Source organism: Orbicella faveolata, unplaced genomic scaffold (genome assembly GCF_042242905.1).
Source record: "Orbicella faveolata isolate gen_17 unplaced genomic scaffold, um_ofav_v1 contig_47, whole genome shotgun sequence".
Lineage (NCBI taxonomy): Eukaryota > Metazoa > Cnidaria > Anthozoa > Scleractinia > Merulinidae > Orbicella > Orbicella faveolata.
The window spans coordinates 1,239,577-1,261,669 of NW_028301577.1; the positions used below are offsets into that span (position 1 = coordinate 1,239,577).

Sequence of the window (22,093 nt, forward strand, 5' to 3'; positions counted from 1 at the left end):
ATTTTTAAATTTCCTGAATGCCTTCTATGCAAAACATCAAAACTGAGTGAATGAACTTTGGAGTCCTGCATGTTTCAAACCAGAGCATAAAGCAGCATAAACAACATCTGAATGCTGGTTGTTGTATTATTTGTAACTCTTGTCACTTTCGGGAGGTGCATTACCTCCAAAAACCATGGTTAAGGATATTAACATCCATTTATCTGTGATCAATATTGCTTCCATCATCACAATTTCAGGAAAATTGAATTTTGACCTTGTCCCGTGGATTTAGCATTTGCAGTCTTCCCAAAGCTCCTCTGTGGGGATTTGAACCAACATTCTAGTTCCACCATGGGGCACTTGTAACATATTTTCAAAAAAAATATAAGTCCACAACAAATGCCAGGGGTGGAGGGGATGGAAGGACTTACAGAGCTATAATAGCAAGATTGACTGCATTTGGGTAACTGTTGTCAAGAAGTGTTTGTCAGTCAGTGGTGTTGTGAGTCTGCTCTGTCAACACTCACTAGTCAGTTTAGTCATGATGGTTTAGAAGACTGATGTAAAGTTTGTCAACAGTCATTGGTCAGTTCTAGTATGTTTTGTACCCTCTAATGTCAGTCAAATTCAGTTGCTCTGTTTGAGGTCCCTTGATTGGTTTAGTATATATGTTGTGAACAGGTCATTTGCAAGATGCCAGGAATGGTCAACATCGCATGACACTTCAGTTTATGATGACTTCAGCATCAGTCACCAACAACTGTTCTTTTCATAGTATTGCTAAACCTAAGCAAAACCAAATTACTTTCAACACTCAAGTGAAAATGCTCTATCGGCAAATTTCCTCTCAAAAAGTCTTAGTTGGCTCTGCAGTAATCAGCAAGGGGAACATGACAGCTTCACAGGTCACTAGACGGACACCAGCTAAGCAGTGAACAACAAGTGCAATGCAATCGATACAAATTTTCTTTCTTTATATGTACAGACCAAAATTAACTAGCAATTAATCTTACATGATTTGTCACAGAATGAAAATGGACTCATTGAATTTAAATGTTATTGTTATTATGGTTATATTATTATTGTTGCTCTCATCAAAGTGAAAAACTTATTGCATATACTACACAGGAATGAGCTGTTGATGAGAGGAAAGTCAAATCTCATAGAATATTCAGTGTAAGACATCAACAGGGCAACTTAAAATATGACAGTGCAACCCAGATGTAAACAATGTTGAAGGTAACAAAGGAAAATTGTCTATGTCTTTTCACCCAACATAAGCAACATGAACAGACTTGTAGTGAACATGAGTGTAAAATCAATCTTGTAACAAGGACTCTTCATTCTGCTTCTTTTTCAGGGAGTGGCATACAAAAAATGTTAGGTAAAGGATGCTAGTAACTTCCCAACTAGAAGACGTTCTAAAAAAAGTACATGTGTCAAGGTTCAGTTAACTCTTTCACAATTAATATCACAGCTGTATAGTACAATTTGCAACAAATAATATATTTCCATGGTAAGAAAGAAATTGCCAATGGAGATTTAATGCTGTGCATACTGAAATGAGAAGCCCTCAAGATAATTACATCTGGGTTGCACTGGCTAGTCAGTAAATTGCAAAATAGCATCACAAAAATGTAAGAACTAATTAGATTCAGATTTGAGTGTTAAAAACATTGGCCTGTGTTACAGCTACCCTTCCTGAACAAAAAATTGAAAGAAAAATTGAAAGAAAAATGTTGAACTCAGCTTTATCGGTTGTGCTGATAAGTATCTCCACAGTTCGCTAATTTGTTACACTTTTGTAAGATTTTGATTTTTGAAGTTAAAGCCAGATAAATGGCATTTTATGGCCAAAAACTTTTTCCAAGAAGTTTCAAAGGTCTTTTACTGCCTCGCACAAAGGTCAAGTGCAGAGGGCAAGTGCAAGTTCCTTTGTTATCTGGGAGTATCACACTGTTGATGCATGGCTAATGTATGTAAGGAACACTAATAATCAAAAGGATCAAACAGACTCTCTCTCCATTATTGTTCTTTTACTGTTTCATGGGTGCAGCTGTAACACAGGCTGTCTATACACTGGTCAAATAATGCTTATGAAATGACTTCAAATTCCACACAACTATATAGTGTACAATAAAAAAGAAACTAATAACTAGATCCTTCCCCACCATGACCCCCAAATCTATCTTGTACTTTATTACAAAAGATAGTACAAATTCCCTTGTCATTATTTTACACTGATGATTTTGTTTCTTGCAGTGGATAACCTTCAGTTTAGTGTGGCTTCCTTCATGTATTCAAGAGGGGTGGACACTGACTAAGAATACAACATTCCATAACAGTGCGATATGAAAGTCCTATATCTGTTGATAATATTTGACTTAGTCAGCAGGGCTTGTATTTCTGGACTGTTTTGACTACCATATTTGTCCTCAACAAGACACCCTCAAGTAAGCAGCACTCATAACTACAAAAATTTTGACAAGTGCTACCCTTAAATAAGCCTCATACTAGTGAACAGCAACAAGGCACTCATTCAAAGAACATTAGATCTAAAGCAGTATTTTTTAAAAGAGGCTGTGCCCAGTATGCAGCTACTTGAATCTCACACTGTAAAAGGGGTGTTAACAATTCAACTTCTTTTTGGTGGTTGCTACCATTGTTTTTAGATACCAGAAAGGTACATTATTAATATGCCTTTTTCAAAAAGCTTCTTAATGAGTCACAATTATTGTTGTGGCTTTTTTGCGAGTAGTATGGTAGTCTGTGTTGTTTTGCTTTTTCCCCCTCCTTGTAGCCAACATAACATGAAAAGCAAAGTGATCAAGGCTAGCCAGAAATACTGTCACTGCCTCCTACACAAAATCTCCTATTGCATCAGTTGCTTAAATGCATAAATGTTGAACACATTTTCTGCATCTAGGCTTTGCAACATCTTTAATGTGAATGACAAAATGTACATTTGTATGCAATATGATTGATAACAGAGGAAAGAAGAGATACAACAAAAGCAAGTACATGTATGTGATCAACAAATTAACATACTTGTATGCATAAAATATAGTAAAAAAATTTCAAAGACAATTTATGTCATATTTTTTTCTGTAGAATATGACAACTGGAGTGTGTAATAATCTTCAGTTCTATCCAATCTACTCTACAAAATAACTAAATTGTACGACAATGTATTATATTACAGTCCAAACCAAAGATGATATCAAACACAAATATCATTTTTTCTTCCCCTTTCCTTGTTGGCCACGTGGTGGTGTAACTGGACGGCCAGAGTTCAAACCACCATAAGGGAATTTTTTCTTGTCAGCAGGTTTTAGAATCTGTGGATAAAACATTCAACATTGTACATAATTGAATGCTGCAAGGGAATGCTTTCCTGTTTAAGTGCAGAATGAAACTTGTTCTAAGAAGAGGTTGAGCAAAATAATTTAATTCCCTGTCATAAAATAATGATCTTTCCATGTTGCTTTCATCTAAATTGGACGCAGATGTTAGTCGATGAATATTACTTATAAATCTCAAGTAAGCCTGACTTGTAATGTTGAGTGATGAGCCTACATAGGCATGTCAGTTACTGTCAGTGGTAATATGGGATTAATAAGCAAATGACATAACTATACATGGGGTTAACTTAGTGGAGTAGGAATTTTTACCTTTCACTGGAATTTCAATGCGACAAAAGAATGCAGGTCACAACCACTAACACAAAATTACATGAAATCATTTTGGCAGGTTACTTTCAGAATGAAATCAAATACAAAGTATATGAATAAGCTTAATAACTAATTACTATTCAAATAATCTATCACTGGTACATGCTTATGCAAGAAACAATGCAAGAAATACGAAGTGACTACTCTATAGAAAATTTTGTTCCTGATATCAAGAAGTCCTAACCTGAAAGGAACACATAAGGGTTTCATCCACACTCATCATGGCACCAGCATTATCAAACTCTCCACAGTAGTTAGGAGCAGAGAATAAAGTCACTAACTGCCGCTTAGCAAAGAACTCATATCCATCTTCTACAACCTGTATTTAGACAAAACAGATGACACATTTGTGAGATACAGTAGACATTATAAGCTGATGTGAGCTAAAGAATACAGAACAGAACGTAGTGCTGGAAATAACAGTCAGTCATTGGACATTATCCAACCAAATTTGTGGCTAATTTAAATTCCAACTAATGTATAGTTATGAAAACTTATTGATGTAAAGTATATATGAAATAATTCATATTCGAACTGCGGTTGTAGATGAAAGTGAAGAATGATCATCACAGTAAATTTTCCAATTTAAGCAATTAGAAAGAAGAAGCCTGAAAAAAAAAAAAATCAGGGCTTCAATGGGATTCGAACCCGTGACCTCCACGATACCGGTACGATGCTCTACCAACTGAGCTATGAAGCCACACATTGGGAGCGAGGTCAATTAATTGAGTTCGTATCTTCCCGTGAGGAGTGAAATGATGTAAAGTATATGTGAAATAATTCATATTCGAACTGCGGTTGTAGATCATTCTTCACTTTTATCTACAACCGCAGTTTGAATATGAATTATTTCACATATACTTTACATCATTTCACTCCTCACGGGAAGATACGAACTCAGTTAATTGACCTCGCTCCCAATGTGTGGCTTCATAGCTCAGTTGGTAGAGCATCGTACCGGTATCGTGGAGGTCACGGGTTCGAATCCCGTTGAAGCCCTGATTTTTTTCAGGCTTCTTCTTTCTAATTGCTTAAATTGGAAAATTTACTGCGATGATCATTCTTCACTTTCAAAACTTATTGAGTTAACCACTTTGTCTCCCTAGAATGTAGCCACAGCTGCCATTAACAGCTGTAACCCATAACACCTTTCACAGGTGAGTGTGCTGGCTGGACCATTGATATTACAGGTGAATTTGCCTTTTGTTGATCAATTAACCCACAAAGCAACAAGTCCTAGACTGTTAACCCATTGACTCTCGGAGCTTTTTGCCAAAAATGCATTTTTTGGACATTTTGGAGATTTTCAGGCTGGATATGGGCCAAATTGGCTCCAATCTGCTCAAAAAGGCACTTGCAACAAGACAGCATGCCTTTCTTTCCACCAGCATCGTGTTTTACAACATTTTTGATCGGGCATGCGCAGAAATCAATTTTTGGACAAGAAAGTGACCTACATCTTTAGGCTTTTTGATTTTTTTGCTTTTTTTTTCGCCTTTGATATTTCTCCTTTTCTTTTCTTTTTGCTGCAGTGATTGACCTTCTACTGGGCTTGCTTCCAGTTCAAAAAATTCTGAGAAAGCATCAAGACAAGCAATAATTATTATTACTGTGGAGTAGCTACATATAGTCGCAGGAAATTTTGCTCCGAGTTTTTCACTCAACTTTTTTAGCATTTTCATGCATATTTCAGGATCCACTGAGCCGATCACTCTGATCTGGGTATCATTGGAAAGATCTTTTCCTCCTACAGAAGTTGAGCATAGATGATAGATGATGCCAATTTTGGTCAAAGATGATGACCTCAGAAGTGGAACAGAGGCCAAGGCTTGTCATGGCTGGTTACAGGCAGCACAGGAGTCAATGGGTTAAGGGGGATAAGGTGAAATCAGGAGGGTGGGCCAGTTTTTCCCAAGTTTGACTTTAATTTTTTTTTTTTCAAGTCAAACACTTTACTATACTTCCCAGCTAACACCAAAAGGAGTGAAAAAATCTATCTTGTAAAACAACAAGGCTGACATCAGCATTAGCTGGCACTTTGATTCACAGCCTCATATGCGACTAGATACATTAAACAACCAGTCATACCCCAAGATAATAATGGCACAACATACAATAACAGGTGTACTATTTACCTGATGAGCTCTACAGATAAGATCCAGGTCGTGCTTGGCAAGAAATTTAGACACAATATCTGGGCCAAAGGTAAAGGACACCCCCCTGTCATTTTCTCCCCATCCCTGGACATCTTTATCGGGATCTGACCACAACAAGTCACAGAGTAATCCTAAAAAAAACATTCAAAAATTGTACTTGAGATTATACAATGTACCTGAAAATTTCATGAATGCCAACAACTATTTTTATGTTACTCACTGTTACATTGTTCAAAAACATTTTAGTAGCTAATCCAGTTTTATTTTAATAATTCCAGTGAGGCAAAGACTTGACAATCCAATTAACCACAGAGTTCCCAAGTTAATTTCTTGCAAAAGAGTGAATAGACAGCATAGCTGTTAAGATTTCACCTCACTAAGAGGAGGTGGGGGTATGCTCTACTGAAAAATATATGAAGACAATACTCGTGTTGATTCATTGCACATACCAATGTAGTCCGTTTAAATAACAAAATTTTGAAAAAACAGAAGTGTTTGAGATGTGTTTTTGTTTATTCCACACAGAAATGCAACCTTATAAAAGAACTATTTTGATCCTGGTCAGTGTGAACCCACTGATCAGCGTCACACTGAAACAGAAAGTTGGACTGTCCTTACACCGTCGGAAAGTGCTTGAACAAGGCATAAAGGGAACACAGAAGTGTTTGAGAAGTGTTTTTCTTTATTCCACGCAGAAATGCAGCCTTATAAAAGAACTATTTTGATCCTGGTCAGCGTGAACCCACTGATCAGCATCACACTGAAACAGAAAGTTGGACTGTCCTTACACCATTGGAAAGTGCTTGAACAAGGCATAAAGGGAACACAGGGTGAATTATTACCAGACTTATGGTTCAAGCAATATTCTATCTCAAAAGGAACTTTTAAATAAATATACTTTAAATTTGTGAGAAAAATGCTTCCGCGTGAGAGCATAAGATTGCATTCGTTTTTGAGGGCTCAGTCAACACCGCTTGTGTGTTTCAAATAAATTTAACAGACAACTACGACACAAACATTCCGAACTGGACACAAGAAATGATTTGACACATAATAAACGAATTGACATCACTTTCATCTCAAATAAAACTCTTTCACTACCATCACTTTTCCTTTAACACTTCTTTTCGAAAAGCTGCAGAAACGTTATTTTTGCTTTTTTTCCCCTATACTTTTAACTTCAGGCAAAAGATACCTTCGCCGAATCAACTTGCTCATTAATAATTTAAATGCATTTAAGACAGAGTAAAGTCGAATCGGAACAAACTGCACTCTTGAAGACATAATTACACAACTACCGAGTCCGTTTGACATCTATTTCTCATTTGCTATCCCCGTAATTTCGCTTGAATGTAAATTACAAGTCCTTTTTCACGGTTGAACTCCGTGCACATAATTAAACAATTACCTGAATTTTCCTGTCTTTCCGTTCAAAACCACTCACAATAAAAGCTTCATTTTCAAAAATATCAATCTATAAGGATACCGAAACTTCAAGACAAACGTTCACCTCAACACAACGCTAGAAATGTCATATTTTATTTGGCTTTACCTTGGTCAGGAACATCAGTGGGCCGCATAATTCGGCGAATCTGTTCCATGGATTGCAAATCAGGCGACAAACCTGTGAATCGAATCAACAGAAAAGTTTCGAAATCCTATTTTCACTATTACACACGAGCTCGCACGCTCTCGATTTGAAGTATTATTCAAACAAACAACAAGAACCATTTTCATTCTTGATTAGTTGTTCAGTTAAGCTTACTAGCTTTAGCGGAATCTCCTTACCTCCATGGCAGCAAAATATTTTCTCGTCCAAGATAGCTGCTACAGGAAGACAGTTGAAGCAGTCGGTGAATGTTTTCCATAACTTTATATTGTACCTTCTTTTACCTTGATAGATTAACAAACAAGAAAGTACATTATGAATCAAAAAATACACGCTCCAGGCGAAAGTTTGGCATTTTAGCAACTTAATGTGTTTGCAACGACAAGTTTGAATCTGCAGCAACTCGAAAAAGTATAAAATTAACGATGCAATAATGAGACACAGCCCATTTGACAATTTGAAACTGTTTACTTACATTCGTCATAAAAGCCATAAATTCGGTTAATACTAGCACACTCGTGATTTCCTCGTAAAAGGAAGAAGTTTTCTGGATACTTGATTTTATATGCTAAAAGCAAGCATATCGTCTCCAGTGACTGTTTTCCTCGATCTACATAATCTCCCAAGAACAGGTAGTTCGATTCTGGTGGAAAACCGCCATACTCGAATAATCTGAGAAGATCATAGTATTGCCCATGAATGTCGCCTGTAAGAGATGAAAAATTAACGTTAAATTATCTTTAAATCGAACAAAAGTGCACTCAATTTGGGCGTAAAAAATTACATCAACGACACCGCGTTTACTCACCGCAGATTTTGAGCGGAGCTTCCAGTTCCAGAAGGATCGGTTGGCTTAAAAAAATTTCTCGCGATTTTAAACATAGCCCTCGAATTTCTGCCTCTGTAAGTTGTACATTCTTTCCTGGTCTTGAACCTCGAACTGAAAGGCAAGAGATAATTTCAAACTCATGCAAATATTAGGTCTGAATACCGTACCGTAGGCATCTGAATCGAGGAAACCAACCTTCCAAAAGCCGAGCTATAATGCTGTCAACATTGAGCTTTTCACCATCGGCCATAACCTATAAAGTTTCTTTTACGTTTAATATAACTAATATAGCCAGAACTATTTTGTTAGAGAGTGGATGGCAGGTTCGATGGTTAAAGATTCTACTAACTAAACACTCTTCGATATAAGATGGCGCCCTGAAAGAGACTCCGCTGGCGGTTTCTCGAGCCTATGACGTCAAAGCCGGTGTTGATAGGGCATTGATTATGCAAGATAGAAAATTCTGGGCTGGACTCAGGGAATAATCCAGAATAAAGAACAGCGATTCCAAATCTTGAAAGCATACTGCTCTTGAAATGAGTAAAAACAGAGTTCCGTCATTTAGCCACCGTACCAGCACACTACAAAGTGAAATTGTAAGGAATAAAAGGCACAATACGGTGACAAACATGACAAATCAACGTGTGTCGTAAAAATGAGTTTCAAACCCGTTGACTTTTCGTATGCAACAGCGCTTCAGAAACTACCGCCAAGCAAAATTACAACAACAACAACAACAAAATTAAAGGTAAAATAAAATACTAGTACCCTATTAGAAACATGAAATTATAAATTCTCATACAAGCTTTCCAGACCAAGTTAGTAGAGAAAAAGTTCCTCACTGCCTATGTTTTCATTCAGTAAATCGTGAATCAACAAAGTCTCCTTTATATTTTACAACGTACATTCGCTCGTCCAGTTGATAGCCTGAGTATCAGGACTTTCTTCTCCTCTTACTTTCGAAAAGCCTGATACTCAAGCTATCCGGGGGGGGGGGGTACTGCCATAAATGGACTATATAGGTATGTGCCGCTGTGAAGGGTATGGTTTTCAAGCAGTTTACTCTAGGATAGGGTATATAAATCAGAACGTTTGGGTCTAGAATAGGGTATCATTTTTCACAAAACTGACTTGTTGGTTGAAGATTTCATCTAGACTAAGGAAACCAGGAATTGCCACTCAAAAATAAAAAAAAAATCAAATCGGCAAGTTCAAACTTACGCAAATCAGCCTCAACAGTGTCGATAGATGGGGGGATTTGGTGAGTTCACTCTAGTATATAAAATTCAGCTGAACTAGCTCTGGTATAGGCAAAGGGTTCCAGGGTCCCAGCGGCTCATCCCCACCCAGAAATTTCCAAAGTACCCCCCCGGGCAAGCTATCAGGTTGTTGAATGTCAAACTGATCAATGTTGCGGCCCAGTTTTGCTTTGGAATCCAAGGCAAGACGATTAAGATTTCTTTTTTTAAGGGACTGTACGCGGGGGGAGACCCCCGTACAAAAGGAACGGGGGTGCTCATCAGTACCTTTTAGAGTACCTCTTAAAGTTCAGTCTCAAAAAGGTCCACAGCCGGGGCTTTTGCAGTACCTTTTAGGGTATTGAGCCAAAAAAATATGACAGGAAATAATGAGTTCTTTTAGAATTGGTACCTCTTGGCCATGGGGTGAAAAACATTTCGAACCACGCCCACAAAACAGAATCTTGGTAGCTCTAAGGGGTTCTTTTCAAAATTTCCGACGAGCACCCAAGTCCTTTCTATATGGGATTCCCCCCCGGGGGGACTGTAGTTAGGTGTGTTGTGGTATCTGTTTCACGAAGCCGCGAAGGTCACGTTCGGTGGTCATGATAATAGCTTCTTGAGATCATTCAAAGCCGATTGCAACAAAGAAGTTCAAAAACTCGCGAAAACTGAAAAAAAAAGTTGAAATGAAAAAATGAAAGGCAAATTTCGTCAGGGCAACATGTCCCCTTGAAACCCTTGAACTGAAATATTTCACTTTTTCTCCTTTCTAGTGTTCTTAATATAAATCCCAATCACTGTTCCCTAAATTTTTTTGTCAAAGTTCCCTTTAATAGTAGAGATATCCATTGTTCCATCAAGTTTATCCCAAAAATACCCTTTGTTCCCTTGAAATAAATGATTGTGTTCCTTTGTTCCCCCAAACTTCTGGGATCGCGGCAGACCCTCATTTTATTTCCGCCCTGTTTCTACAGAGCAAGACTGGACAGGAGGAGTTCAAACTTGATTAAAGGCTCGGCTGCCCAGCAAGCCTGAAGAGGGTTTTAACTTCGCTACCGAGCCTTTTCTGGAATTCACCATCCGGCACCACTCTTTTCAAGTCGTCGAAAAAGTTTATTTTACCCACGAAATTTAGATGTCGACTGTTGGAGGACTAGCAAGACTGTTTATCGCACGTTCAGCACGAGTATTGTGTAACAGACATGTAACTAATAACCAGTTAGTGTCTTGTAGATCTCGATCTGTATTTGCAGCCACCACACGTGGTGCCTCGCAAAATCTAAAACAAACCATTTCTTGCGCTTGTTCAAAAGTATGTTCTTGTGAATTGCATAAATACACACAAGGTAGGTACTAAAGTACTGCATTTTAGGAATAAATGTGGTGTTGTTGGGTTTCTTTTTTTAACAAAGGACACACACTAACCCTGTCTCAGACGAAAATTGCTTGTGAAATATGACCTTACTGACTATATGTAGCTGCATGACTTATTAAACTTAAATTATGCTTGTGGGAGCTATGATTGGTACAAAATAGCTTCCCATTTGTCTTGATACTTGTACTCAGTAATGCTGGATCCATAATCTAGCCTGATGTTGACTTTAACTCAATGTTTAACTCAGCGTTTAAATAATTATGTGAGGAAGAAGTTCATTGGAAATTCTGAGGGATGGGAGATGTGGATCTCAAAAGCAAAACGTTTTGAAGGAAGATATCAAGCTGGTTGGAAGGCATAGTGGCACAGCACCCTTAATTTGTTTACTTAATTTGTTTTTCCTTAGCCTTTGCACTCTACCCATGATGTACAGTGACATTGTGATACGATAATCCGTGCGGTAAAGATGGATAGAAACGATATGTACAGCATAAATTTCCTTAATAGAGGGTTTTTGGTAATTTGTTCCCAAAATCATAAAGCTGTTATGATGTTGTCATGAAAATCTCTGTATGTTATCCATTTTGCAGCTGACAGCGAGATAATGAATTTTCTCAGGAAAGAAATAGATAATGAGAAAAAAGAAGCTTCTAAAGTCCCCCCATCAAATTTGTTTCAGGTAAGCCATATTTTTGTTGTTGTTGTTGTTGTTGAGAGACAGTCAGTGAAAGAGAAGTAAGACTACTCACAAGGTGCTGCATAGAAACGAGTGAGACAATCTCAGATAGTGCAGAGCGCAATTGATAGCTCTGGTACAGTAGTCCCATAAGTACTCACCCCTACTCGGTTCACTTCCGGTTTGTGTCTACCTTGGTAGTCTGCTACGGCTTTTCCTCTTTGCAGTGTGTATGTTTCAAGGTTGTATTTTCATTCAAGGTCCAAACATTATGCACAAATTAATTACTACTGGTGCTTTAAGTTGATTTTCGTTCATTTAAAATTCAACAATACGCTGAAGCAGCAAACGTGACAATTTAGCTCTTCACGCCAACTTTGTAACTTGATACTTTTGTTTTCCTCGCAAAGCCATGTAATATGAAACCCCTGTTTTACTAAAAATGCAAATTTTTACCAATGAACAAGAACTAATTTAATTATCAGATAGTCACGAAGTACCACTTTCTTTTTCTGTTGCCACCTTTGTTGTTAACAATAAAACAATTCAAAATTAACACACAACGATATTGACGGCTGAGAAGCTTTTCAACGAAAAGTATTGAAGATAACCAGCGCTACTTGGCCGATATGAATGAGTCTCCTCAAAGACTGATTAAATTAATTTGCGCTTTCATTAGGTGCCACGGCATCTGCAGCAATATTTGAGCATTTTCCTGGTTTCTTTTGTTACAAATTCACAATTTGCGGAGTATTAACGCCACTAACTTGAGAACTTTTTGGTCTCTCTTACAGACACAGTTAAGGCAAGAAATAAACAAGTCGCTAAGGAGAAGCAATATATTTGAACTCTGACAAGCACACTATTGTAGATTGAAAACAGCAGATGATATTTGTTGAACCGACCTGTTTGTAATTCTAAAAGCTACGCAGCCACAGTAACGTTTCACTTTTGCAATAAAAAGGGACAACTGGCGCTACCTGAAAAATAACTGCCGTCCTTGGTCACATGACACGATAAATAAAATACTGCGTGTAAAGATAGTGTATAACACTAACAATGCTAGAACGCATGCGTCTTACATGTTGAGCTCTACCATAAGGAAAACTACTCAACATTTGTGCGTGATTCCGTATACAATGTATCCTTCACCTAATATAGAAGCCACGAACCCTAACTAATCTACGCATGCGTTTAGGGCAAATTAGTTTTGTTCTAAGGAGAATGGTACCACAAGGAGAGCAAGGGGTTACCTGAAACAAATATATAGCTTTGCGATGTTCAAAGTTAAGCGACGGCGATGGAATGTGTTTTACGTAGAGTACACATGTACCTTTCCCACCCTACTCCCATTACTTCCTTGCCTCTAGACTAATTAATTAATTGAAATTAAATAATTAAACAAACATTAAAGTTTACACCTTAGCGCCATAGGGCCATAGTGCCATAACGCCTTAGTTCCTTAGCGGCAGGCAACCCCCATAACCATCCCAATAGTGCACTCTGCACTAAAAAGGACTTAGTGAAATATTTAGGATCAGCATCAACTAATACAGGTTTGTAAAGTCACAGTGACATGATCTACATGGAAAGGTACCTTTCAATCTTAGAAAACCTCCCTCCAGTGAAAAATTGTTGACATCCAACTCCTGATTAAGAAGTAAATTACATAGAAATACATTATAAAAACCGTACCTAAAGATATTGTGCAAAATATTTCTTTATCAAATAGTCCAATGTTGATGGGATGCTAGTTAAACTGGAGAGGGAATACAATGCTGAAAGGTTAGTGAGTCTTGTGTTTTTCAAGTTAACCTGCAAATTATCTTTAATGTGGTTAAATGCAATTTAAGCTAAGTTAAACGGGAAACAATGCTGGTCAGCGGCCTCCCCTGTTGTGGACATGCGCAGTAGTTGGGGTTTGCAGGGGGTCGCATGGTTTTACAGCTCAGTCAGCTCATTCTCACATGCATTCTTGCCTTTTTGACTGTGCTTGGCGACTTTGCTCCCTGCCCTCCCTTCCTTTCTGGTAAGTATGAGGTAGGTATCATGGTTCCACTGTTTTTTGCAGTGTGACGGTGCCTGGTGGTTGCCGCTCACAGGGTTGTCAGGGTTACCCTATGTGCCCGGCTCTTGTGCTTGAGGCTCCACTATCTTTCCAGGCACCTTCCCCAAGCTCATCTATTGTTGATGAGTTTAATTTGTATTAAGAAAATATCCCAAAGAAGATAACTATGCTGATTGATTAATAATCCTGTTTCTATAACTCTAAAGAAATGTAAAAGTAGTACAAGCTGTTGATGTAATGATGATGCAAGCACAGAGAATTTACATTTTGATGATCAAATTAAACAGGTTGTTTTCCTTTTATTGTCGCAGTATTTGCTAAAAGAAACAGAAAACATGTCCTCTGTGTTTCTATTGAGTCATAGAAACACTCATGAAAGTTTGGGAGAACTCAAAAAAGATGTGGAAACACTCACCTATCAGCTCGTGTTCTCACAGCATTTCTCGTTCTTCCAAACTTCCACTCTAGTTTCTATTTAACAATTAGATTATGAGCTGGAGATTTCTATTGCGTGATAGTTGATGAGGGTGCAGCCCAAGTCAGCTATCACATATAGAAATCGAGAGGGAATAATCTAATTGTTTTAGTATAAATCTAATAGTCGTTCAAAACTTTATCTAAATCCTCTTCACAGACACTTCGAAAACACCAAGGAGTGGTTGCCATTTTGTTAACAAGGGCACACTGCTACGCTACTCTCTATCTATCACAGAATAAATGGTGAGTAGCGTAGTCAATCAGAGAATGGCATTCGTGATAGACCACTAGTAGATTTATACTAAAACTCGATAAAAACACGGTACATGTTTTCTATTTCTCAAAGGGCTGGGTGGAAGATAGGATTTCAATCCTATCCCCAGATTATAATAATGGTCTTGGACCTACTCTGGATAATCAGTTTTTACAAACAGTAATAATCAGGCAAACATACATGTAGACTACCAGCTAAGACACTTCTTGCAATGCTAATATGTTTCAGGATTGTAGTATCATTTGATCTAAATGAGAATACAAACCAAGATGAGAGTGCTCTTGATGAGGATGCAGAAGATGAACAGCAATATGCAGAAGATGATCATGAAATAATGGGAAAGGTGACAGTTAAATTTTCTGGAAGAGTTAAAAATCACCAACTAAAGCAGCAAAACATAACTGTACAGTGGAACCCAGTTGATACAGACACTAAAGGGACATAACAAAGTGTCTGTATCATCTGGTTGTCCATATTAAGAACACTCTCAGGGAATAAACATTACAAAGGCATGTTTTGTTTCATAAAACCTGAACAGTACCTTGAAAGTGTATGAGCTTCAGACTAAAAATAATCCCCAAAGTGGACTGCAAATTATCCTTTGCAAGGACGCACAAATGCCGAGAGTTAAAAGATCAGTGGTAATGAACCCATAAAGTTTTGAAATTTGAAGTGTATGCAAGCAATCCAATTCAGGGCTGTGATGCCAATTTCAACTTTTGATTCAAGTTAATTGATAAGAATTAACTCTGTACGAATGACACCACCTGCCACTGTGACCTGTAAGCACATATCTTTTCAGTGTGCTTCACAGCATATCAGGCTCATTTGGTTGAGCCATGGTTTGTATTTTGGCAAGATGTAGCCAGGTCAAAATGCCCATGGCAAGACCAAATGAGCCTGGTATGCTACCAAAGCATACCAAAAAGTAAGATATTTATCATTCCCAAATTCTGGAGATACTTTTCTAGTTACAGTGATCTGTCTGGCATTTGGGTTTAGTTTTGGTAGGAAAGTTCTGACGCCTTTCAACCTGCTCAGTATTAAACTGCGAACTTAATAGTGGAGCTCTGGCGGCCTGAGGGACCACCACGTGGAGCAGTATAACTCGTATGAACCGATGAATTGCTTTTCTCATGCCGATGATGAAGTTGCACAACATGGCAACCATACTCCAGCTAATAGGTTGACTGAGACATGCAGCCTTATTTACCGTGCACACCATAAATCTTTGACATTGGACATTCATGTTATGGTCAATTGACACCTGTCAAAACAAGGTATCCCCTGACCAGTTTCATGTAACCATATTGTGGGCTCAAGGTTAGAGCTCATTGAGGTCACATTTTTCTTAAAGTTTACTGCTGCCCAGGTATTGGTTTTCAATTGGATCGCAGGCTCAAGCCAGGTTAACTTATTGCAATCAGATGCTCCGTTTTTAGGCTTGACTGTTTGTCTATATATTCTATTTTTAAAACCTTTTCTATTTGACTATCAGGTCAGTGTCTTGATATTGCAGGTTACCATACCCAAACTTGCAAGTAGCCAATCAGAAGCTGTCAGTATCTTCTGTCCTGAAATCCTGCCATATCGAGTCACTGACCCGATATGGCTATGATTTCATGGTCACTTGGTGGTATTTGGGTACAGTAAATATACTTTTCTGGTATGCTTTGGCATAATATCGGGCTCACTTGGTCTCTCCATGAGTATGAGAACCATGACTCAACCAAACTTGCCTGATATGCTGCCAAAGCATTCCAAAAAGGTATCATAATTTAGCTATAAATATCAGGTCAGGAAACACAGCTTCTAATTGGCTGATTGCAAATTTGGGGATGCTATGGTAAAGATTTCATTATAACAGTATAGTTGTGATTTGGTTTATCAGATTGTGTCATATCCTTATTTCACTGTGGAAATAACAAAGCAACCTGTAAGTTGAGAGATAGTTATCTTCTGTTTTCTAAGTGTCAGTCATTTTCAGTGTCCCTCTTTTAGAAATGAATACATAGATGCATGATGCTGGATGTCATGTGATATTCCTTCTACTGAAATTAGGACTATTACTCCAAAAAACATATATTTTTTGTCAACACTAATAAAAACCTTGCACTAAGTTTAGCCACTCACTGCAGTTTCAAACTCTAAAGCGCAGGTATTCCTTAATATGAAATTCGTCTCGAAAGAAGCTCAAACTTCGAACATCATTGCTACTATTTTGAACAGTACTCAGTAGCCAGGCCGCATTTCCATAACGTCATTCCATCTGAGAGATTTTGTCCAAATGGCTTCTAAAGAGCCTTTTTAACTACCACACTGGGTTATGGCTGCTCTTGAACCATACTATTTTGAGCCAGACATGCTCCAAACTCTTTTTTTATTATGCGTTTTTATTGTAAATTTAAAAGGATGTTTTGAATTCTATTTTCTTAACTGAAGACCATTATTTTTTTAACAGCACCAATACTTCTGTAGTGTGACATTTGAACCATTGCTGTATCAGTAAAGAGCCTTCTAAAACAAATACCAAAAAAGAAGTGCACAGTTTTTATTTTACTTCCTGTTTTAGGGGAAAACGTTAAAGTTCCACTGTGAGTTTAACAGTGAACTAGGTGAAGAATTCTCAGATCATGAAGGAAATGAGGAAATCATCAACATAATCAATGTATCAGTTTTGGATTCTTCTGACAAAGATAAAACTGTTTATTGTGCTGAAACAGAAAACTTGGATAGTGTAAGTATAGAAAGGTTCTTTTATGAGAGCTTTGATCTATAATATTGGCCATTGCAATTAGGAGATAAATTTACAACCCAACCAAGTAATATAAGTGCTCTTTATGGATGTGCCATCTGACTCCACATCTATTGGAACATGATTATTATTCATCCCTGGCAGAGATCTCATATTTTTTTTACGGTCTCATTTCTGAAAACAGCCAGTTTGATGTTTTGTTTGAGTCACTATTCTATTAGAACATAATACCTAATATTAGCTAATAAAAGCTAATATCAGTGCTGTGTAAAAGTCAGTTTCACTTGTGAACTTGGGTGAATTTGTTTCATGTGTTCATTTTTAATAATTTGTTAAAATGTTGATAGAAATTGACAGTGGATTTGACAAAATTAATATTTAGCACATCACTGTAAGTTATAGTTAATTGTAAAACTCTCTGGTTTTTCCTTGTTCAACAGAACTTATACATGATGTTGTTGAACATGTTAGCTGAAAGGGGAATTGATAAGAGCTTTTGCCAATGGCTTCTTGACTACAGCACAGCCCTGGAACAGCAACACTATGTCAAATTTCTGGAAGAGTTGCAAGGATTTGTCAAGCTACAGTAAAAAATATGCAACTATAAACAGTTTTATTATGAAAAAGCAAGACTGCTTCCACGCAGTGTTAGTATGAGGTTTTGAGATATTGTTTAACTGTGGTAAAGGCTTGCCATCACATTAGTGGGGCCCTTAGAGAACAATGACATAACAAGAACAGAACATTTTAAACATCATATTACTGACTTCAACCCAACAGCATTTCAACTTGTGCAAGTGGGAATACTTATTATAATATTCTTACTGTTTTCAAATTCATGCTTTCATTTGTTCATTTGAGCAAGAACGCATTCAGTGTACTGGATTGCACCATTTTACATAACTACTGTTAGTATTGATGTACAAAGGACAAGTTTCACAGACTTTGACAAGAACATAAAATAATACTAGCTGTCAGTATACAGACTTCTTCTTAATCTTGAAAATGATTTGATAGTTGTGTTGGGTTTGACTAGCACGGTAATATGCTGTAGAGTTAATGAGAGGTGCTGCAGTCCATTAGTTTTCTGCCTTATGAACACATGATCTTTCCTCACTGACTAATTTTATCATGCGGTCAAGTAAAAATGTAGTAATCAAGAGAAATTAATGGTGCCAACCTATACTTTGTATTATTAAATGTCCAAAACCCCTGCAGCTTTCTCAAAATTTATTTACTTGTGTGCGGGGTGTATGGACATCCCAACCTGTGATAAGCTTAGCTCTTCAGACGCTGTCACACAACCTGCATAATGTGTTGAGTTACTGACGTGAAATAAAATTACTATCGGGGATTTGAAAAACTGACGCAAAATCAGTACTAGCATTTAGCTGTTAAAGGCAGTTACAGTATTTAAAGCTGCCTCAGTCTTTGATTAGGGTTTTTATTGTTACTTAAAAGCTTCCTTCAATTTGAAGAAAGTTTCATTTGTAACCACTGCTTCTTGGATAGTGTAACAGATGTGACGATCTTCTTGAATCCAAGTTCTCTGGAATATCAGGCTAGCTGTCAGTCTTCGTACTTGGATGAGTGCCCGATAAGTCCAAAAACAGCCACAGCGACAAATTCACTTGATGAACTTTATTGTTTGTTGATTTTTGAAATTATTTTCCCCCAACTACAAAGTGTGGCTCTTCATCCTCATCTGACTTCTCCTCATCATCATTATCACTACTGCTAACTTGTTTTTGATCATCTTCACCTGTAGAATTGAATACCATATACGCTTAAGGTAATCAATATTCTGTTTGTGACCCTACTTAACAGGTAGATATTGTTGGCTAGGCTCCTTGTTTTAGTTTCCCCTCCTTTTGAGGTCACATGACCCCTGTCATCTTAAATTACGTGTATGTGTAACGGCGAACCTTTGGTTGGAATGTTTGGTTACTTGTAGTTTTATACAAACTGTACAGCATTCACCAGATGAAGCAAGGTCTTCTTAACTGAATGGTAAACTGAGCGGTGAATGTAGTGTATTTCCTTATTTTCATCGAATTAAAGGAGCTTTGGCCTTGAAAGATATTTCAAAAATAGGGTATGTATATGCAGTAGAATTTAAGGTCAATTGTGGAAAATCAGTTTTCTGGGAGAACTTGCACATAGATTCCCCAGAAGGAGAGGGACCCTTTTCATGCCACTAACAGGTTACGAAATGCTCATGCAGGTATGGATGGAACTCTGTCCCTCTATTTAGCCCAAAGAGCAACTTACCATCTTCCTTTTTCCTGTCTTCATCTTTTTTCCTCTTAGCACCTAATTTTCTTTGTTTCTTCTTTTGTCTGAGAAGATGAAAACATTCAAAATCAACCTCGTAAGACTGGGATCGGTGTTAGCCTTAGAAGCTTGATATAACTTTTTTTAAAACAGCCTCAGGACAAAGAACATTTTATTACAGAACTATTGGACTTTGGAACAATTTAGACCCCTCTTTAAAATCAAGCTGTTCAGTTCAAGTTTTTAAACGTATCTTAAAGAATAAGCTTTTAGACAATTTTGTAAATACTCCCTAAACTTCATTTATTTTTAGTATTTTTCGCGACTATAAAGTTTAGATAATGTTGTAATGTTTTTTTAAATTTGATTAATTTTGATCGTGTAGTTATTAGTAATTTAGTAATTTAAGAATTGTTCCTGAAAAGCCCCATTGGGGAGGTAACAATAAAGTATGTATGTAAAGGGTCATTAGACTTGTTTGCAATTAGACCTAAAACACAAAACAATATTATTATAAAATAATGCACAAAACATAAAGCCATGGCCCCTTTTTTTTAAAGCAATTAGGTCAGCATAACATATCTAGTGCTAAGAAGCTGTGGTCAAACGATCACAACATTTCAAAACAACATATTTCAACATTGTACAAGTGGATAGGTGAAAGATCATATAGTAGAACTGCAGAGAACGATATGAAGACCTTGATTATCACAGTTATACACAAAACTTAAGCAGTTGTGAAATTAAAGCCTGAAAATAATTCAGGCTTGAACAGGATTCTAACCCATGACCTCTGCGATACTGGTGCAGTGCTCTACCAACTGAGCAATCAAGCCAGCTGGGAGCTTTTTCAAGCTTTTTCAGGATTTAATTTCACAGCTGCTTAAGTTGTGTACAACTGCAAAGATCACCGACATCTTAATAATGTTACAATGCAATATGTGGCACTGTTATGTTGCAGTTGTTTGGTCGGGGCTTAAAAGACTAATCCTCGGGTACAGTATGAAGATGACTCTTACAAAATCAACACCCAAAAGGATACTCCTTACGTCTTATTTCAATTGATAGCAAAATGAACTGTTCACCTTTTTGCTCTCTTTTTTGCTGTTTTTTCCTCTGCTTGATTCTTGTTTTCTTCAAGCTTTTTGTGATAACTTTCATCAAGTTCTTGCTGAACATCACAAGAAAAAGACCAGAATTTTTTATGAGGGATATGACACAAAATACATTTTAAGACCAAATTTAAACTAAAGTACACAAATGGTAATTATGAAAATTACTCTGCTAAGCTCACTTAAGAATACTAAAAACTACATTCTCAATCCCAGATACTGCATTCCTTTTGGTTACCACTAAGAAATGGCAAGCTCTGCATGGTAACAGTTTAAAAGTATGCAATTCGTGGACTTCCATAGAGACCTGAGTGACTAACAATAAAAAGGAGTACTCTCTCCATACTCAGAAAAATCTAGTAACTGGCCAGAGGTTGCACTTGGTGCCAATCAAAAGAATGGTGATATCTGTGAACAAACTTATTTTGAAACCTGAAAGCTATTCGGTGAAACAACTCAAGGGTATGAAGTGTTGAGAGGTAGGGGATAAGTCTGAATAGCATTCTTGTTTTTAATAGCATGAATAGCACTCAGATCAACCTGAGTACATGTAATGCTCAGATTAGCCTATTTTTCCATCACTTGTGTCTCAGACCTGCTGCTCGAGGGTGAAACGACTGGACCCAAAGTCCAAATATAAACTATGCAAATCGACATAGAGCTTTCACCAACTCATACTTGTTCTGCCGTCTTTTCAATGAACGCTACCCTGTTGTACTCTCTCCTCCTTGTTGCACGGTAAACATGGAACTCCCCACTACCAGCTCCAGCACTAGAACCTGGCGACGTGAAGAGAAATACTTGCTCTCAGTTTCTGTCAGTTCATAATCAGTAGATCTATATCTACATGTTTAAGACTGATCAGTTACCATACCTGCCAACCCCCAAAGTACAAAAACCTGGAGACGGTTAGAAATCTTTGCATTGTAAGAATATAATTTTTGACAATGTCTGAATACTCTCCGAAAGTCACCCGAAGGCCTTCCAAACGTTCCCCACGTCTCGAAAATAACGAAATTAATGAAAAAAATTAAAAAGAGCCACAGTAGGTAGTTCCCGGGAGATTTGTTGCTCTGACCGGGAGACCGGGAGATTTGATGAAAAACTTGGAGACTCCCGGGAAAACCGGGAGAGTTTTTATTCTGTTACTTCATGTCTAAGACTGATGAGTTAATTTAAAACTACCGAGAAAACCTACCCATCACAAATCGAATAAATTCAGGTGCCTGTGATGGTTTCCATTGCTTTGGACGATCGGGAATTGACACCGTTTTATCCTGCAAGGCATGATTTGATTTTAACTGACGAACTCAGAATTTTAGACTCGACAATATCGACTACTTCAACCACGAATAATTACAGAATTACGACTTACGGGGTCCTTCATAAGCTTTTCTAATTTCAGCTTCTGTAATTCTGTCGCACTTCGAGGAACAGTAGGTTTTTCTGACGGTTTTTTCTCAGTATATTCCATTTTGCTCTCGTCCGCCATCTTTGTTATCTAGTATCCAGGGTCTCACGGCAAAACAAAAAA

General features: G+C 37.5%; 3 protein-coding genes across 3 annotated transcripts; 1 reads left to right on the forward strand and 2 right to left on the reverse strand.

The window, feature by feature from the left end:
• Positions 1-930: 930 nt before the first annotated feature.
• Positions 931-8,715, reverse strand: LOC110046441 (serine/threonine-protein phosphatase PP1-gamma catalytic subunit A). Its single transcript, XM_020752137.2, has 8 exons — positions 8,503-8,715; positions 8,287-8,418; positions 7,954-8,184; positions 7,658-7,762; positions 7,422-7,493; positions 5,849-6,000; positions 3,898-4,032; positions 931-3,320 (listed from the first exon to the last, which is right to left on the reverse strand). The coding sequence occupies exons 1-8, from the start codon at positions 8,555-8,557 to the stop codon at positions 3,216-3,218; spliced, it is 987 nt and encodes a 328-aa protein (XP_020607796.1). The 5' UTR covers positions 8,558-8,715; the 3' UTR covers positions 931-3,215.
• Positions 8,716-10,570: 1,855 nt separating this feature from the next.
• Positions 10,571-18,390, forward strand: LOC110046443 (complement component 1 Q subcomponent-binding protein, mitochondrial-like). The gene is made up of 7 exons (XM_089279003.1): positions 10,571-10,894; positions 11,514-11,602; positions 13,332-13,384; positions 14,647-14,761; positions 16,310-16,354; positions 16,991-17,155; positions 17,614-18,390. Exons 1-7 carry the CDS (start codon positions 10,684-10,686, stop codon positions 17,761-17,763), a joined length of 828 nt encoding a protein of 275 aa, XP_089135129.1. The 5' UTR covers positions 10,571-10,683; the 3' UTR covers positions 17,764-18,390.
• On the reverse strand, positions 17,242-22,069 carry LOC149096730 (PRKR-interacting protein 1 homolog). The gene is made up of 6 exons (XM_089279004.1): positions 21,935-22,069; positions 21,758-21,836; positions 21,238-21,338; positions 20,533-20,618; positions 19,445-19,512; positions 17,242-18,935 (listed from the first exon to the last, which is right to left on the reverse strand). Exons 1-6 carry the CDS (start codon positions 22,049-22,051, stop codon positions 18,838-18,840), a joined length of 549 nt encoding a protein of 182 aa, XP_089135130.1. The 5' UTR covers positions 22,052-22,069; the 3' UTR covers positions 17,242-18,837.
• Positions 22,070-22,093: the final 24 nt, after the last annotated feature.

Bases quoted from the DNA above. Each gene is read 5' to 3' on its own strand.
- LOC110046443 (XM_089279003.1), top strand. From the start codon at position 10,684: ATGTCGACTGTTGGAGGACTAGCAAGACTGTTTATCGCACGTTCAGCA. The intron at 10,895-11,513 runs GTAGGTACTAAA...TCCATTTTGCAG, and splicing joins ATTGCATAAATACACACAAG to CTGACAGCGAGATAATGAAT. The intron at 13,385-14,646 runs GTTAGTGAGTCT...AATATGTTTCAG, and splicing joins AGGGAATACAATGCTGAAAG to GATTGTAGTATCATTTGATC.
- LOC110046441 (XM_020752137.2), bottom strand. From the start codon at position 8,557: ATGGCCGATGGTGAAAAGCTCAATGTTGACAGCATTATAGCTCGGCTT. The intron at 8,185-8,286 runs GTGAGTAAACGC...CATCTCTTACAG, and splicing joins AGCTCCGCTCAAAATCTGCG to GCGACATTCATGGGCAATAC. The intron at 7,494-7,657 runs GTAAGGAGATTC...TTCGATTCACAG, and splicing joins AATATTTTGCTGCCATGGAG to GTTTGTCGCCTGATTTGCAA.
- LOC149096730 (XM_089279004.1), bottom strand. From the start codon at position 22,051: ATGGCGGACGAGAGCAAAATGGAATATACTGAGAAAAAACCGTCAGAA. The intron at 21,339-21,757 runs GTAGGTTTTCTC...TCACGTCGCCAG, and splicing joins ATTTATTCGATTTGTGATGG to GTTCTAGTGCTGGAGCTGGT. The intron at 18,936-19,444 runs GTAAGTTGCTCT...TCAATTCTACAG, and splicing joins AGACAGGAAAAAGGAAGATG to GTGAAGATGATCAAAAACAA.